At 38.7% G+C, this 19,920-nt stretch overlaps 1 protein-coding gene across 2 annotated transcripts in view; it reads right to left on the bottom strand.

Annotated features, from left to right (window-relative positions):
- Positions 1-19,920, bottom strand: part of SYT1 (synaptotagmin 1) — a 547,515-nt gene that overhangs the window by 10,241 nt on the left and 517,354 nt on the right. For both annotated transcript variants that reach the window (XM_036866982.1, XM_036866980.1), the window contains exon 10: positions 3,223-3,356. In XM_036866982.1, the coding sequence (XP_036722877.1) occupies positions 3,223-3,356 (134 nt within the window). The remainder of the gene's footprint in view (positions 1-3,222; positions 3,357-19,920) is intronic.

Here is a 19,920-nt window from a genome sequence, read left to right as displayed (position 1 = left end):
GGATTGACATGTATACACTGATGTGTATAAAACTGATGCCTAATAAGAACCTGCAGTATAAAAAAACAAACAAAACAACTAATACTAAACTTTCATTGGGTCATTTGTATGGAAATATGTTAATATAAATGTTTCAGACATTAAAAAAAAAAAAAAAAAAAAAAAAAGCAGAAAATGTAATGATGGAAGCCAGGGCCAGATGAAGATCCTGCCCAGTTGTGGATCTTTACTGGGCTTTGTACTCTGAGGACTGCATTATTGGACAAATGTACTGAGAGATGTCACCAACATACAGCTTCAGATCCGAGAAAATGATCACTTCTGAAAGTGGAATTTAGAATGTAAAATGCAACACATGGGAAGTAAAGGAAACAAATTTCCATCTTTCCTTGTGCAGCCTTGGATTGATTCCATTATCAAGGGGATTACCTATTCAATGGATGGCATTCGAAACCAAGAACGGAATCACCTTGGTTCTGAGCACCTTTCCCAAGCGAATTCATCTGGATGCAGTCATATTGCAAGGAATGAGGGACAGGGACAGCAGGGTCGTCATGCACAAAAGTAACAAGGATTTTGGAGGTTGGAGTGAATAGTTAGAGTGAATTTTGATTCTTTCCCCTAGGAATGTATTGATTAGTAGCAATCAAGACAAAATATCCTTATAAAGCCCTTGGGTTAATTTTTTCAGCTGCATATGTAGTCGATACGTTTTTTGGTGGGGGGTGGTTTGCAACCTTTTCATATGCTTTTGGAAATCAGCATAGTTTGCTTCTCTCAATGTATTTCATATAGATAGAGACAGATAGAAAGACAGACAATCGTATAACCTCAGGGTAAATAAAACCTAAGCCCCTATTATAGCATGTTAAATGCTCGATTATTTTCTCTAGGGAAATGCAAAGACTAGGAAAGCAGCCTCTTGGGGAAAAGAAGAAAGAAAAGAACAAATTGACTTTAGGAGCAGTGAAGAAGGGATGCAGTCAAAGGCATGCTCATTATTTCCATGCCTCATGGACTCTGTATTGGGCTGAGGTTCTCTCTGTCCTGACAAAATGTTATCTTCTCTGAAAGGCTGCCCCAGAAACCCAGCATACATCTTGTTTTTAATGTGCTTCATTTTCAATATATTTGTATTTGCTGGAATTTATAGTTGAAAAGGGACATGTACTTTTTTTTTTTAAAGGTATAGAATTGTAGCTCACAGGAGAAGATTTACAATAGGATTTTTAATCTCAATGTCCTGCCTCATATTGTTTTGTGGAATTAAAACACAAAATGCCAGGAGGTGTTAGTTTCCATAGGAATAATGTCTCAGAACTCAAAAAAGAGTTCACTGAATAAATATTGCAAAATAAATTGTTGGAGAAATTGGATGTCTTAGGTTGCCAGTGGGTCCAAAGCAGTGAGCTCACTGGTTCAGGCTAGTAAACAAGTGACTGGGGACAGGGAATCAGTGTCTTCTGCAATGTCATTTACTTACATAACAGCTATTGAAAGTAAATAAGTATGTATAATCGGCTGCCATGTGAAAATGTATATAAGAAAGGTTATATAAAAGCCATGAACTAATGTGAGGATGGTGGGATTACTGATGACTTAAAAAACTGCCTTATATTATACAGTAGCTACTAGCCACATGTAGCTGTTTAAATTTAAATAAATTAAAATTAAAGTTCCTTGATTACACTAGTGGCTGAGGTGCTCATGACCTACCTATGGCTGGTGACTACCCTATTGGACAATACCGATGACATTTCCATCCTTACAGAGTTCTGTTGGATAGTGCTGATTTACATATTGTTTTAATCATATTGTTAGATCCATTTTCTAATACATAAAATGTTAATTTGAATAAAAGACAACATTAGCATCGTGAGTAAGAATGATGGGAACCATTTACTGAGCGTTTGTATGTGCTCAGCACCGTTCCAAATGCTTTTACATGCGTAGTCTCACTTTGACATGGATTCTGTTATTATTCCTATTTTATATATGAGACAATTCTAAGCCTCAGTTTCCTTATATGTATATAAAATTGGGGTAATAATGGTACCTTGCTTATAAGGTTATTGTAAGGATTAAATGAGATTATGCAGGTAAAGTGCTTACCTTGGGCCTAGGTACAAAATAAATATACAATAAATGTAGCTATTACATTAGCTTTCTTCATGGAATAGAGGTGTGATTCATTCCTAAGGTACTGTATTTTAAGACTAGGTTAAAAATAAAAATATGCAACCGAAGAATATTTGCTGCATTTTGTTATTCTGGACCATTAGAAGGTTCCATGCTGTAGTTTTGATGCCTAGCCTTCATCTCTCCTTCAAGTCATGAGCAAACTTCTATAGGACTGAAAAGATAGACCCACGTCAATATTTTTATAAAGTGTAAAAATAGTGTTGCTTTAAGAAATTTGACTCTCTGATACCCATTAAAGATTAGCAAGAATAGCCCATAATTAATGGATGTGAACTTTGGATCCAATAGCCTAACTATGAATATGAGGTAAAAAACCTAAAAATATTTAAGAATGACAAAATAATAAGATCATATGCTATCACTGTGTCTACATGTAGCATCCTATTTTGAACATGTTAACCACAAGGTCTTTTAATAGGATGCTTCCTATCATAACAAATATTATCTAGCAAATTAAGGTTCTGTCTTTACAAAAATAACCATCCATTCCAACTCAGAAACAGGAAGCTGAATTTAAACAATGAAAAATACAACTTAGCCTAATTTTTCTACTGTCAACTATTTTTTAATAGTGAAAGATTAAAGATGCTGCATATTTAGCATCAACCAAAATATTTCCTTTATCACTACTTTTTTTTTTTTTTTTTGCTACAAAGAGGTGATAATGAGAATTACATATTGTGGCCTGGGAGTCAAGAGTGAAAGCTTATTTTCTCTTGACCTTTTAACCTTTGTGGATGTACTTTTTGAATTAGTAGAGTGGTTCTGTCGATGTTCTTTTTCCTACTTTATTTCTGCTCAACAGAATGACAGCTGTTTTTGGCTGATGAATCAGCACATCCTGTGCTGTATATTTTATCATTTCCCTCTTGATGTAGTTTGAGCATTAAATGTGCATGGAATAAGAATAGCGGTTCTAATGGAGGCATATGCACTGATAATTCACAAGATCTGCGTGTTTAATTTATGTGATCTGAAGAAATGAAATTGAATGGGAAGAAAAAATATGTTTGACATTACCTGGATTTGCTCGAAGGGTACTTCAAAGCTGAATGACTCATTGTAGTAGGGGTTAAGTGTGTTCTTTTTAATTGTTGTCTTTTTCTTCTTCAGCCTCTTGCCATTCTGCATCAGATGAATCTTCACATAAGGATCTGAAAAACAGAAACAAAAACTTTAGGAAATCAGAGACACATTTTTTTTTAAAATTTATTTAATTAATTAATTTATTTTTGGCTGTTTTGGGTCTTCGTTGTTGTGCTTGGGCCTTCTCTAGTTGCGGAGCAGGGGCTCTAGGTGTGCGGGTTTCAGTAGTTGTGGCCTGCAGGCTCAGCTGCTCCGCGGCATGTGGGATCTTCCTGGACCAGGGATCGAACCCGTGTCCCCTGCATTGGCAGGCGGATTCTCAACCACTGCGCCACCAGGGAAGCCCTGAGACACATATTTTTATATTATAATTTAGCTTATAAAACGTCCAAGTATTCCTGACAGGAAAATAATTGTGTAGCATGTAGTTAGTATTTTTTTTTAAATTTCAAGCGTTTTTTTATTGAAAGATTTTAAGTAACCTATGGGCCATGTTTTTTTGCCATGATATCTCAATATTTATAGTTGGATTTAGGAGATGAGAGGATTGGTGTGCTGGTAAACCAGCTTTTTGCGAAAAAGAAATCTTGACATATAGCATTTGCTAATGTCCATGGTATAAATACTCTCAGCATGGCTGATTTCAAGCTAACAGTTTAACAATTGGCTCACTAAATTCCTGAAAATTTAACAATTGGCTCTTGTGAGCTGGCAAAGAACTGGCTTCAGTATACCACTGCATGGGAATTAAAACTCTTGACAGAGAGAGGACAAAGGAGACATTTCATTCTTTCATTTATTCATTTGCTCAAACAATATTAGTTAAGCCCTAGGAGTATAGCTGTGAACAAATCAGACCATCCCTGTTTTCAGGATGGAACTTCAGACTTGTGGGGGAAATAGATAATAAGCTTGTAAAGAAAAGAAATATATATGAAATTATAAGTTGAGAAGAGTGCTCTGGAAGGAAAGAGCAGAGAGGTGTATGCTAGAGACTCCCAGAGGTATGGTGAGTCTCAGGGAAGAATGGAATTCTTTTTTTTTTTTTTTTAATTAATTAATTAATTTATTTATTTTTGGCTGTGTTGGGTCTTCGTTTCTGTGTGAGGGCTTTCTCTAGCTGTGGCAAGCAGGGGCCACTCTTCATCGCGGTGCGCGTGCCTCTCACTGTCGTGGCCTCTCTTGTTGCGGAGCACAGGCTCCAGACGTGCAGGCTCAGTAGTTGTGGCTCATGGGCCTAGTTGCTCCGCGGCATGTGGGCTCTTCCCAGACCAGGGATCGAACCCGTGTCCCCTGCATTGGCAGGCAGATTCTCAACCACTGCGCCACCAGGGAAGCCCAAGAATGGAATTCTTATACTTAGATCACTCAGGTAAGGCCTTTCTGCAGAGGTAACATTTAAAGTAAGATGTGAATATTGAAGGGTGACAAGAGGCCACATGTCTGAGTGTGTGTGTGTGTGTGTGTGTGTGTGTGTATGAGACAGAGAGAAAGAGAGATAACCAGGATCTGTGCCAGAACATTTCTAGGTAGAGAAGAGCTTCAAGGACTCAGGGAAAAGAGAACAAGCTGGTAGCACACACAGAGGTAATGAGAAAAGGAGCAGAAAGATTGCCTTAGCAGTTTCCCCAAAGCCTCATTAGGTAAAGGCAAAGTAATAAGTAAGTCACTGGAGGGGTAAGACGATTCTCATTACTGACAGGTGAATGACCTCCCTTCAGGTTATTAAGAACCAGTACCCAGGTTTGATAGTAAAATCTACTGTTTTCTTAAACATTTTTCCATCGGATATGTAATACATGCTTATTATAGAAAAAATATGAGGAAGCAATGATAAACAAAAAGAGGAAGAAATTTTAAATCATCCATGATTTTACTCCCCTAAAATAACCACTGCCAAGCCTTCCAAAATTACTTTCCATTCTTTCAGAATGTGTAGAGCTGGGAGAAACTTTACAGATAATCTAGTTTAATGCCCACATACTGTACTTTTAGAAGATAAAACTGCAGACCAGAAAAGGTGGTTTTTATCTCCCTCTTCCTATCCCCTAGTAGAACATAACTCCTGAAGGACAGAAACTTTGTCTGTCATATTCACTAACTGAATTTACTAAACAGTACCTGGCAGTATACAATTTTTGTTGAATGAATCAGAGGAACTTATTTAGGGCTGGCCTTATAATCTTGGTCTCCTTACTCTTAGTCCTGTCTTCTTCCCACTGCCCCAAAGCCCACATTACTTGAACATGTGTTGTTCGGGGTTTTTGTTTTTAAAGTTACATCCAGTCAGGGGCACGTAATGAAGATTTTCATCAAAATGAAGAATATCTTTAAAAGCCAGACAAAGCGATGAGAAACCAAGTCTACCAACTACATAGTTGATCAGTTAAAAAAAAGGCACTGTAAATAATTGCAAATGAAGGGGAAAAAAGGCCCTTTTTACTGATAATCCATCTTGCTGTTCACAGGCAACTCTGATTTTTGGTTCAGAGACCTTGTTTGCTTATGAAGTTCTCTGGGTCCTCCATCCCAGCCCCTTGCACTTTTACAAAGATGGTCAAGTCTCCAGTTGCTCCTTGGCACTGACAAAATACCCAAATACTAAATACTCACAAATCAATGTTTATGGCTCCTGTGTTCACGTGTTGAAACTTCATCAACTTAACTAAGGCACAGGGTTTTGCAAGAGAAGCACGGTGACTATCTGTTTATTCATTTAACACAGTAAATGACAAGAAAATTCCTTGTGCGTCTGCCATTTGAGCAAGCAAATTAAAAACCCAACAAGATAATTTCAGATTTCAACATGAACTCTGATGCGATGTGGTCGATGCCTGGGGGAGAACAAGGTAATTTAGAAAAACTGATCAACAAGGTTCTCACCGAGGAGGCCAGGTTTGAGCTAAAAACCGAATTACAGGAAGGAGTGGGTCATTGGAAGATGTGGTGGAAGTTTGAACCAGTTGGAAGGAGCAGCACATGCAAGGCCCTAAGGTACTTGTCCTTCTGTGTGTCTGCGGAACAAGAAGGCAGACACAAGGCAGACAACAAGAAGGTGGGGAGAGGTAGGCAGTGAGGTCAGAGAGGTAACATTGCTGGTCTCCCACTTTCAAAAGCAGAATCTGCCACTTCTGACCATGATTCAGAGATATTCTATAATTTCATGATACGTACAAGAGGGGACGGGGGGCTGGAAGAGGAGCAGGTGTGGGGCTGCTATGAATGGGCAGAGTTAGTCTTTGCCTTTGCAGATCCATCCTGATATAGGTACCAAAGCAACTTACTTTACAGGCAAAATTCCCATCTTAGTCATAACCAAGACTGACAGTAACTTAGAGCTTATTCTTTTTTTTTCCTCCCCATATTTATTGAGATATAATTGACATGTAACTGTTTAAGTTTAAGATGTACAATGTGATGATTTGATATACATATATATGTGAAGTGATGACCACAGCAAGGTTAGTTAACACATTTATCACCTCACATAATTACAGTATTTTTTTGTGTGTGGTGAGAACATTTAAGCTCTACTCTCTTAGCAACTTTCAAGTATACAACACAACATTGTCACCATGCTGTACATTAGATCCCCAGAACTTATTCATCTTATAACTAGAAGTTTGTATCCCTTGATCCTCATTTCCCTCACTCCTCAGCCCCTGGCAACCACTATTCTACGCTCTTTTTCTACGAATTTGGCTTTTTAATGGATTCTACATCCACATATAAGAGAGATAATGCAGTATTTGTCTTTCTCTGTCTGACTTATTTCACTTAGTATAACACCCTCAAGGTCCATCCATGATGTCAAAAATGGCAGATTTCCTTCTTTTTTGGTGGCTGAATAATAATCTATTTTATATATACCACACTTTCATTATCCATTTATCTGTTGATGAACACTTAAGTTGTTTCCGTGTCTTGGCAATTGTGAATAATGCTGCAACGGACACATGGGAATGCAGATATCTTTTTGAGATAGTGATTTCATTTACTTCTGATGCATGCCCGGGAGTGGAACTGCTGGATTATATGGTATCTCTGCTTTTAATTTTTTTGAGGAACCTCCATACTGTTTTCCATACTGGCTGCACCAATTTATGTTCCCACCAACAGTGCATGAGGGTTCCCTTTTCTCCACATCTTGCAAGCACTTGTTATCTCTTGTCTTGTTGATAATAGCCATTCTAGTAGGTTTGAGGTGATATCTCATTATGGCTTTGATTTGTATTTCCCTGATTATTAGCGATATTGGAACATCTTTTCATGTACCTGTTGGCCATTTATGTATCTTCTCTGTAAAAATATCATTCATAACTTCTGCCCATTTTTAATGGATTTTTAAATTTTTATTTTTATTTTTTGCTATTGAGATGTATGAGTTTCTTATATATTTTGGATATTAACCCCTTATCCAATATATGGTTTGCAGATATTTTCTCCGTCTCCACAGGTTGTCAGATGTCTTACTCTTTTTCAACTTTTGTGCCTGGATAAGTCTTGACTGTCTAAGCCTGATAGGTTATGTACCCAAGGTGGTCACATTTGAGCATCTTCTTGGTTCAGCCATCCAAAGTCTTATATTGTGTCTACATTTTCTCCAGTCTTCTCCATTTTCATCTACTCTTTGATTGGCTTGATTTCCTAAGTGTCCTCTGGTTGAAGTCTTGCCCTGAATTCTGGTCCCTTTGGAGATGGCCCTAATCCCTTGATTAGTTCATTAGTAACTTCTTTGGGGATCTAGACCTGGCTCCTGTCTCCCTAACTATGGCTGAGTCTTCTAAATGGAAACATACCCACCTAACTATGAGACACCCATGCTTTAAGTACACACACGTTTTTTATAGTAAGGATCACCTCTCCTGCAGAGTAAAGACCCTGTATAATTAAATTTGTTCTGTTTTAGGGACTGTTCCACAAAGCAAATCCTTGTCAATTCAGAGTTTCTTAGTGGCTTAGAAATCCTGATCATTGCGTAATAAGACATAATTTTATGGAAATGATAAATAGGCTGTAATGAGACTCCCTAATGTTGTTGCTTTTCCTGAGTACAACTGCTGGACACCATGCATGGCATTCAAACATCTGTTAGGTTTTTGTAAACATGTAAATAGCATGGGGAAATATGCAAGCTACAAAGTTGGGCTACTGTCCTCAGGGACTCCGTACCTCTATGGCTGCACTGCTTTATTCTGTGCCCAAAACAAGCACTCACGGAACCTTTCATCATCTAAATACTGACAACCCTTCTTCAACACCATTTAGATAATCCCTGTTGCCATTGAAGCAGGTGCAAGACTTGGGACAGTTTGCTTCTTTTATTTGTTTAATTTATCTTAAAAAAGGTTAGGGTCTTTTTTTCAAACTGTGGTAGAAAGGAAGGGCTCTTTTCTGATGTCTATCTAGTCTCTAATAGTATATGAGTGTAACTTTCAATTCTGGAAAATGATGGACTGGCATCAGAAAGAAGGTTCTTTATTCCCAATAATAAACTACAGGTACAAAGAGTGCAGATTCATTGCCTCATTTTGGATGATTTTCAGGTCTATCATTTGGTTTTGTTGTCACTGTGGCACTGCTACCTTCACTCACCATTTGTCGGGCTCTCTTTTTGTGTGAAGTCAGACTAACTGAACTTCATCTCCTTTCTGTCATAATAGCTGTTATGACTTGGTGGTATTTTAGGACACTGTAATGAAGTCACCCTCAAACTTTTATATGTTGACAAGCCTCTGTAATATACAACATTGTTTTTTTTTTGTCCCTAATGTTCACAATTATGGAAGGCAGAAGAACAGCTCTCTCAAAAGATGTCCACATCTTAACCCTCGGAATTTGTGAATATGTTACCTTAAATAGCAAAAGGGACTTCGCAAATGTAATTAAGGTTAAGGATCTTGAGATGAGGGGATTACCTAAGGGGGCAAAATCTAATCACATGGGTCCTTAAAAACAGAGAAACTTTCCTGGCTGTGGTCAGAAAGAGATGTGACAATAGAAGAAGGGTAAGAGACAAGCTACACTACTGGCTTTTAAGATGGCTACACTGCCACAGAATGCAGTTGGCCTCTAAAAGTTGGAAAAGGCAATGTATTCTCGCCTGGATCCTCCAGGAAGGAACGCGATCCTTCCGACACCTTGATTTTAGCCCAGTGACACCTGTGTAAGACTTCTATAGAATTATAAGATAATAAATATGTATTGTTTTAAAAATTAAGTTTTTGATTGTTTATCATGGCAGCAGCAAAAAACTAATACAACAACCAAAGCTGAAGAGATAATTCTATTGTTTATCTAGCAAGGTTTGATGATGGAAGTCAAGTTTAAATAGGTCTAGAAAACAATCTTTTGGAAAAAAACTGATACTTTTTCCAATCTTCTAAAAATTATTACATTGTTCCTCAAAACAAAATCCTTCAAAAAAGTATTTTTTAATTAAAAAAAGTTAACACAGAGCGTGCAATCAGAAGATAACAGTTACGTACAGATGTTTCAGGATCCATGGTAAAATTAATAAAAATGGATGAAATCTTAGCTGAGAATAATTTTTACAGTAAGATCCATTACAAGGTTTAATATAATAATGTTCCTTTATGTTTGTAGAGTACTTTAAGATCATATACATATATGTTAGGTATATATATATAAATTATATCGTCTCCTTTAATCCTTACAACAATCCCAGTGAGGGAACTGGGGTTTGGAAAGGCTAATTTTTTTTTCCCAAGAACTCAAACCAAGGTCCTATGACTCTGAACCTACTGCTCTTTGTGATACATTGAAGAAATAATTTAGTATAGTGTTTATAAGTATAGACTCTGGAGCCAGATTAACTTGAATCTTGGCTGTACTGCTAGCTGTGTGGTTTGGGCAAGTTATTTAAGCTCTCTGTGCCATAGTTCCTTCACCTTAAAGTGGTGAGAATGATAATACCTTGCTCAGAGAGTTGTGAAGATTAAATTGAGTTTCTACAGGGAAGGTGCTTCAAAATGTGCCTGGAACATATTGTTATTAATGATCAGTGTTTATTATTGTGTCATGAAAGGGCTGAGATCTAAGTCAGCATCTATGTGTCAGACTCTCCCCCAACTCACGTTGCAGAACTGGCGCCCACCATTAGCAAATGGGAAGAAGTCATTCCATTGGCTGCAGGAATAAGCCAAGCTGCCCCAAGTGTCAGATTTACTTCTGGAAAGAAGCAAACCCATGCTAAGCAACTGGTTCATTAATGAAGAATTTAATCATGTATGGTATGAAAGAGAAAGGAAGGGTTTCTTTCATTTCTACCTGTATAAGTGGTCTTAAGGTGTGAGGTGGGAAACTAACTCAGCATCCTGTATAGTTTCCTCTTGTTCCTGAAGTCAAGACATCAGATTACACAGAGCTGAAAAGTTAATCTGGAGAGTTCTAAGTGGAATCTTATTACTGAGGCTCTAGGATAGTGTGAGTCAAAACTATGATTTATGGAGATTTCTTTTTTTTTTTTTTAACATCTTTATTGAAGTATAATTGCTTTACAATGGTGTGTTAGTTTCTGCTTTAAAACAAAGTGAATCAGTTATACATATACATATGTTCCCATATCTCTTCCCTCTTGCATCTCCCTCCCTCCCACCCTCCCTATCCCACCCCTCTAGGTGGTCACAAAGCACCAAGCTGATCTCCCTGTGCTATGCGGCTGCTTCCCACTAGCTATCTATTTTACATTTGGTAGTGTATATATGTCCATGACACTCTCTCACCCTGTCACATCTCACCCCTCCCGCTCCCCATATCCTCAAGTCCATTCTTTAGTAGGTCTGTGTCTTTATTCCCATCTTGCCACTAGGTTCTTCATGTCCTTTTTTTTTTTTTTTTTCCCTTAGATTCCATATATATGTGTTAGCATACTGTATTTGTTTTTCTCTTTCTGACTTACTTCACTCTGTATGACAGACTCTAACTCCATCCACCTCATTACAAATACCTCCATTTCATTTCTTTTTATGGCTGAGTAATATTCCATTGTATATATGTGCCACAGCTTCTTTATCCATTCATCCGATGATGGACACTTAGGTTGCTTCTATGTCCTGGCTATTGTAAATAGAGCTGCAGTGAACACTGTGGTACATGACTCTTTTTGAATTATGGTTTTCTCAGGGTATATGCCCAGTAGTGGGATTGCTGGGTCGTATGGTAGTTCTATTTTTAGTTTTTTAAGGAACCTCCATACTGTTCTTATGGAGATTTCTTTCCAGATACTGAGGCCAGCTAATGTGGATATACTTGGGCATGTTATGTATGCAGTATCTACTTTCCTGATGCTGCTCAAAGTGAGGAAACAGAAAAGGAGGCCCTCAGCTTTGAGATTTACTGTTGTTGTTGGGAATATAGTAATGCCTATTGGTTGCTGGAGAGAGGTAGTATCTATACCTCCTCCCTTTTTCTGTTAATTCCTTTCTATCATGCAAAAAATTTATAGTCTGGTTTCTTCCTTCTGCTTCCATCTAGCCTTAGAACTCCTCCTTTCTTTTTTCCCACTCTTTCCAATCCAGAGCGAGGGGTAGGAAATCATTGTGTTAAAGCTACAGTGAGATGATTTGCTAAGTCACTTATTACACCTCACCTCCTAGGCAGTGGAGGCTAGGGAGCACTGACTTTGCCACATGAAAGGAGTGCAGAGGATCTAGGTTGGTGGCCAAATGAATACTTTGGTCTCAGTGGCCATATTCAGGGATGAGGATGTAGACTACCTTTGACTGGTTAGGTGATTACTTGGTCAGCTCCAGCTTGTGAGCAATTCTGAAGGTGAAAGGGCCATTTTCTGCCAGTTGGACAGCCTCTTCTGAATATAATTCATGGGGTGGACAGACTATGGTCTGGTGCCAATCTTTTTCTTTCATTTGGTCCCTATTCAGGCATTAATTTTGAGTGGAAGACCTCTCACGTACATTTTTCACATTAAGTGGTAGGAGTTTCCTTTCAGAAGGATTTCTTCCCACAGCCAATTCCTAGTAGTCTGATCTGGCCCTGATGCTATTTAGCTCTAGCTACCACCTACACATAGCCCTTTAGGCATTGCATCCCATCCCACTCATCTCCATCTGATCTACCCTGGATGCACTGAATCCGCCATCCTCTTTTGGTCAGGGAGTAAGAAGAGTGATGACACATATATGCCCCTATTTTCTTGCTTTTCCAGATTTCTCTACCATCCACCTTGCTGTACAAAGGCTTGGTTGATTTGATGGCTTTGTCTATGGAAGGGATGGAAATGGGGAGGTTGGGTATGGCAATCAAAAGAGGGTGAAGTCTTTTAAGAAGAGACATAAGAGAGATGATCTTTCTCTCTGCCATGTGAAGATACAATGAGGAGACAGTTGTAAACGAGGAAGAGAGCCTTCCCTAAGAAGCCAACCACGCTGTTACCCTGATCTCTGACTTTCAGCCTCCAGAACTGTGAGAAATAAATGTTATTTACGCCACCCAGTCTGTGGTATTCTGTTATAGCAGAGCTCTACCTGTCTGTCTGTCTATCTATCTATCTCCAGACTAAGATAGCGCTCTTCCCACTAAACTCTCCCTTGGTCCCCTCTTTTTCTCTCTGACCATTACTGATCCTTCTTTATTTTCTCCTCTCCCTTCATCTGCCCCAAGACTCTCAAGTTTAATCACATTTGATATTATTTTAGCACACATTTAATAGGATTTTTCTCCACACTACTTTTCTCAGACACCCTGCAGTACAACCTTATGATTTCAATATTACTGCTACCTCAGTTAAACAGCTTCTGGCCACAGAGTCTGGCACTGGAATGTAATGTTTTCACCAACACTGGTGTCCCTGGCACAGTTTCAACATGTAGAGATACATTCCCAAAAAAGGATATAGAGTAACCTTGGAGGAAGACTTTGGAACTAAGTATGAAATTCAGTAAGTTGTTTTCCTTCAATTATAGGGACACCATGTTGGGTGAGCTTTGCAGAAACATAAGTGCAGCCCACACGCTGTACTATAAGGCCATAACTATAACTCCCTCGGCTCTTTTATCCTTGGGACAGAAACCTACTGAGCTCATTACCTCCCCTGTTGGCCTGTTCTCGCGTCATGAGTCCAGCCTGATTTGGGGCCGTCTTTGATTCCTCCTTTTCCACCTCCCATGAAGAGTGAGCCACCAGATCCTGCCAACTTCCCTTCACCTTGTCACTCTTGTTGGTTCTCTCTAACTTGTTGCCATATCTCAAGATCAGAAATCCAATCTCTCTTGCTACCATGCCATCAACGTCAAACTAGTCTTCCTATAATTGCTAACATGACATTTGATCACACTAGCTCCCTCATTAAAAGCCTTTAATGACTTGCCAACGTAAAAAAATTCCAAACTCTACGATAGCATTCACAGCCCATCCTAACTTCCTCATCTCATTTCCACAAACCCTGTGCTCCACTCCTGGTCAATACTCACTCGTCCTCACGGAGAACTGAATGTCCCGTCTTTGAACTGCCTGTCCTTTAGCCTGAGATGCTTTCTTTTCCCAATGGTAAATGTGGTTTAAAAGTCACCTCTTCCCTGAAGATTTTACTGATGATTTTCTCAGTCAGGGCCCTCAGACAAACCTTTCTCTGCCCTGCAGCGTTTTCTTTTGTACTATTGCAAAGCATACATCTCTTTCTTTTCTGGTATTGGAGGACTTCTGTGGTTATCTAATAACATAAAAACAATATTCTTGTGGGAAAATGTGTTTTGAATTCAGAACTATTGGCTTCAGGATGAACTCTGGGAAGACTATCTCCTTGTAACAAGGGGGATCCTTCCATGACTATCCCATACTCTACTTTAATACCCAAGAACACTGTCACCCCCTTCTTCCCTTCGGCAGTTCTAATGTCCAATTATGCTAACTTCATAGAAATATAATTGCAAAACAGCTGGCTGTAAGCAATGATCCTTTTGTGTGAGATATAAAGGGGCCACTAAAGGCTTTTTGTATTTACAATGAGAACTAGAAAGCAGCAGTTCAAAGCCGAATAATGCAAGATGCCTGCAGTTTTCATCTTGACAATTTTGCATAATTATACTGTCTTCTTTCTTAACTACCACAGTGACTGTGGGCCCTTGTAACCATAGCCTTTCCATTTCAACCAAAGACTTGTTAAGAAACAGCCTCATTTCAGCTGTTTTGTTCAATCCCTTCTGAGCCAGTACCCAGCTTCTGAGTAACTTTAGGTATCATTCCTTCCACCTTCCCGCCCCCCCCGCCCACCCCATGGATAATGTTCAGTAAATTTCAACTTATCATGTTGGAAGAGGAAAGTAGCACTTTTATCAAGTAAGGTCCCAAATTTCAAGTGACTGACAACTCATTTCAGTCCACCATATATGGTGGAAAAGTCCAGAAGTAGGCCTGTGTGGCAAAGATTAATTGTCCCCTAAAATCCTTTTCTCCCTTCCTTTTATTTTTAAAAGATGTGTAAAATGTACTTATTGTTTTTGGCTGGGTGGTGCAGCTTGAGGGATGTTAGTTCCCCCACCAGGGATTGAACCCAGGCCCTCGGCAGTGAGAGCATGGAGTCCTAACTGCTGGACTGCCAGGGAATTCCCTCCCCCCCTTTTTTTTTAGCAATGAAACTCCTAAGTTTTACCTGGGCACCATTTCATCCAGCTAGAAATATTTCTCCCAGACTCTCTTACAACTCAGTATGGCCAAATTAAGTAACTTTGGCTATTGGAAGTGAATGGAAGTGTTGTGTGTGAACTCCATAGCATATCTTTAAAACAGTGGCTCTCAATGGAGGGGCTATTTCATCCCCCAGACATTTTGCAATGTCTGGGGGGATTTTTGATTGTCATAACTTGGGGGGTGATATGGGCCTTAAGTGGGTAGAGGCCAGGGATTCTGCTAAACATCCTACAATGTATAGGACAGCTCTTAACAGTAAAGAATCATCACCTCCAAAATATCAATAGAGCTAAAATTGGTAAATCCTACCTTAAAATAAGCTTCACTCCCTCCACTTTTCATTTCTTTTTTCTTGCAACTGAAACATGGATGATATGGGAGGGCAGTGAACCAGCTTTTACCTTGCCACATGAAGTCAGTACTCCAGGGGAATAGGACAGCAAGGTAGGAAGATCTTGGGTTCCTAAATGACCTCACGGCCCCAAACTGCCTACCAACCTTGCCCACCCACCCACCTATGGACATGAGGGAGATAAAGAACTTCAAACAGCAATTCTATCTTTTGGAGCCTCTTTGTTACAGCAGTTCAATCTGCTCCCTATTTAATACAGAGTCAACAATATCAAGGTCCCAGGTTTACCTGTGTCTCTACTGTTTTCTACAGAGTCCTCTGCAAATTCCACATGGTGGCCTCCCCAAGATATCCTAGGCTTTTCTCTTAAGGATGTAGATGACTGTACCAGCTTCAAGTCTCATATCGTCACACTATACCATCCAAAGGAAAGAGAATCTACATCAGAATTCCCAGGAAAAGTCCGAAGTTCACTCTGATTGGACAAACATAGATGAAATGTCAACCCTATATTAATCCCTGTGGTGAAGATGATGTTATGAGCTAAGTAAGGCTGGCTTAGTCCTGGGTCATGTGCCCATCCCCAAACCAATCAGGAGTGCCAGGAATCCTACCTTTGGAGTTGGGGGTCGGTGCAACTCTAGCCTAAGTACAAGGCTAAGAATAGAAGAATATGGTAGTTCCTCAAACAGGAATTAGAAGGCCCTTACCGAGAATGCTGGGAATAGAAGTTGGGAGGCAACCAACCAATGTTTATAGTTTCTCAACCTAGGGTCTTGAGGATTCCATCTCTGTCTAAACTTGAAAGTGTGCATACACTTATTTTCAGAGAGACATTCCTTTCCACTTGAGATCAAATTCCTAGGAATGAGCCATTAAGCGCTTGTAAAAAGTGGTCCATGACATGAAACTTATTTTTTTTCCTAGAGGAATGCAGAAAAGTATATGTTTGTATATTTTACAGTAGACAGATAAATCTAATTATCATTGAATTAAACTACCATATCAGTATTACAAAAAAAAAGTGGTCTAGCAGTAGCAGAGACAGCAGAGTTAAAACATGGCAGATTTAGGATTTAGAGTTTCCTTGCCAACTGCAGCTTTTTCTTGTACACTGATGGAGTATTTCATCAGTAAGCCAATCATTAAACAGTATACAAATAAATAGTAATAGGGTTCACAGAGCAGACAATTTCCATTTCCATCACTGGTAGTTACAACACATTTACTTGACGGGGGTCTTTATAAATAATTTACAAGTACTTAGAGAAGACTACATTGAAGAACTTATGTGTCTTTATAGTTTAAAATGCTCCCTGTAATGTTATAGTAAGGATGCAGCATTAAAAATATATTCTGGGAAAATTTTCCTCTGAGCCCGCAATTTAAAAATGAATTTACATTAGTTAAGTTCAGTGTTTGCTAGAGGAAAACAACATGACATAAGTGACTGCCACAGAGAAAAGCAACCTCATTGTAGTGAGACACTGTAAAATAGCAAAGGCTGATTTAGCTCATTAATGGCGGCAGAGTGCTTTGATGAGACAAATACATAAGCACAAAATGCTATTGTTAGGAATTAAGTGGAAAGCATTTTTGGTCGTGGTAGAGGAAGCCACTGAATTCCAACAGTCATTTTTGTTGTTGCCAAAGTGGACTGTACGTGACCGCCAGCCTCTTGACTAAAAGTGTGGGAATGCATGAACAAAACCTATGGAGTAGAACTACAGCCAAAAAAGATTTTCCAGATGTGGTGCATTTATGGGCAAGTAAAAGAACAGCGTGAGGGTTTGAGCTCCACCCTTGGTAGAGGAAGGGGTTCACTGTGTCTGCAAAACCCAGATCTTTCCTTTTCAGTATTGAAGGTGAAATTCTTCATCTGTAATTCAACCCTCTTCTTCCTGAACTTTGGAAAATCTTTTGGGAAGGGCAAACACATGAGACAAGGAACGGTAGTAATTATGTTTGATTCTTTCTGGATGACTACAAAGAGTTTCATGGAATGACCATGTATAAACTCTTTGTATGAGCTGATTGGAAAAACAAAAACAGTCAAAGGATTCAGCAAAGCAAACAAAATTGCAAACAGCAAATTTGACTTTTTTCTTTTTTTTTTTTGGACATTTGGGCTTAGACTCTTATTTATGCCAGATGAAAGATCACTAGTAAGATCCTTTCTTCCTTTCTTTCTTTCCCTTTTTTTCCTTTTTCCTCCTTTTTTTTTTTTTTTTTTTTAACAATTATTAGGCATTTCTACTTGATGAGATAACATTGGTAACTGGAAAACATTGCTGGGATTTTTAAGCACATGTAATATGGCAATAAATGGATGCTACTCCTTATCCTTATAGAGAAGGTTCCCAGGCAATTCAGCCTGAGTTCAAAACAAAAACAATGTGAGAACAGAGGTGCTCTTACACTTAATATGACTGAACAGGGTTAGTGCTCTGTGGTGGGGTTACTTCAGCTTCACCTAGTTCTCAGATTGGTTCAGCCAGAATGGATTTCACTCTCATTAACTCCCTATTCCTTGCATGTACTTGCTTTAAAATATCTATGTGTCTTCTAGACATTTTGCAGTCCAAATATTAGAAAGTTTATGGACTGAGCCTGTCTTAGGATAATGGAGGGAGAGATTTGGAAATGTTTCCATAGAGAGTGGAGGAATCTCTCTCCATGTCCTCACTTTGAATTGCTTCTAGAACTTGTCAAGTGCCTGGGTCTGTCTCCTAGGGAGTGGGGGAATGGCCCCTACATTTTCTTCGCTGGAAATGTCTCACTGCTTCTTTCTCTGCTTGAAAAAGGAGATGAATTCATGATCTCAGCAAGGTTTCTTTTTCCTTGCTGTTCCCCTCCTGCCTTTAAGTGACATTGTTAAGCATGCCGACCTGGAATAGGATGAACAAAGTGGCTTTCATTTTCTTCTAAAAAGGAGATAATAGTTTTTAAGACTCATGATATTGCTGATAACTCATACTTTCCACCTTTGGTTTGAGATTTTCCAGTATGAATAATGCATGCCCTATTTTAAAAAGACACAAAACTTTGAACACCATGGTTGGCTTGTTATTAAGTTTCTTTATGTAAATGTTGATTTCCTTTATCCTTCTAGAGAGGTATTTTATTTTGGTTCATTGATGGCCAAATATGGTGCTATTTTATAAAGCTGTGAAACTCTGTTCGAAATCAGCTGGTGCTCTGCATGTCAAGAAGATAAGTAGTTTTGCAAGAGAGATCAACTTCTACCTTGGTAACCTGGTTTTCTTACAATATTGTAAGGAGAAAATAAAAATAAACTATGACTTCAATATTATACTGCATATAAGAAAATGACACGGAGTAATATAATTCTGTGGTGATTTTACTGCTTTTTATGAAGCAAATTTGTGATTAAAGTCAATCACAGCATATCAGTATTTCAGATCTCAATAAAAACTCACAATAATGTTATTGTGCATACTGATTTCTATGGAATTGACATCACCTAAGATTCTTCATCCCTAAATCTGGGAGAAGTGAGAGTTGGGGTGTTAGAGTTAGTCAAATTCTTTATATAGAATATTTGGTTTCTATGGATCAGTTTAATTCTTTGCAAGATTCCAGAGCCACACACGATGGCCCAGAGGTATAAATGTTAGGGCTGCTCTTATTGTCCCCACATTTTCCATTTTCTTGAATCATGGATATTCTACAGGCTGACGTCTTTCACTTTGATGACTTTTGGTTTAATATAACTTAAGTGGTTATTCCATTTTTCTTGATATTATTCCTTAGTTCTGTGGTACAGAATTCACTCATTGATTCATCCATTCATTTATTCATTCACCTGCTCAGTCTCTCATTTACTGAGTGCCTATTATGTGCCAGGCATTTATCTTTTAGCCAGTGTCCCGTTCAATCCTGTACCCTCATGCTTGACACAGAGTCTGGCACATGGTAGAATCCAGTAAATATTTGCTAAATGATCGCATCAGTCAGTGAGGTATAAATATCTGTTGAGCAAACTCTTAGGGAAGAGAGTGAGGGGTTACAGAAAACTATAGAACCCAGTTTGTTCTTCAAAGAGCTCACATTTGGTTGGGAGGAGAAGACAGAAATTCCTGAAAAGCTAAGTTTAAAACTCACACCTTTTGTAGTAGGAAAGATAGCGTAAGACAGTGTGTGTTTTCTTGCTAAATGATTTGTATGGCAATGACTGTGAGAGGAATTTGGAGCAGATGACACCCTTCACTCGGTTGGAAATGCTTAGTTTGAATTCGAGGCTCTACACTTAGGGAGTCCAAATGAATGTCACAAAGAGAGAAGTAACCTTTTGTTAGTTCTAAACATCACCAACTCTTATGTCCTCTTTTCATTCCACCTCCACATATAGATGTACAATTTCACAAAACACCATACGGTGATATTTGGATGGTGTTTTTGCTTGTGTAGAGAAGGAAAGAGGTCACTAGATGGATTGTCTTTCTTTGAACTTGTTTTTTTCCCTTGGCCTTTTCCAGCCTTCCTGAGCATAATGGAATTTCATGGTTACCCTAAAGTGATTTTCATAAATAGGCAACCCATACATCTTAAGACGGTTTAAATGAAATGGAATTTTGTGTGATATGCAGGAT

This window comes from Balaenoptera musculus, chromosome 10 (genome assembly GCF_009873245.2).
Source record: "Balaenoptera musculus isolate JJ_BM4_2016_0621 chromosome 10, mBalMus1.pri.v3, whole genome shotgun sequence".
Classification (NCBI taxonomy): domain Eukaryota; kingdom Metazoa; phylum Chordata; class Mammalia; order Artiodactyla; family Balaenopteridae; genus Balaenoptera; species Balaenoptera musculus.
Note: the sequence above shows the minus strand (reverse complement) of the source record. Positions and strands in the feature narration are given on the sequence as shown.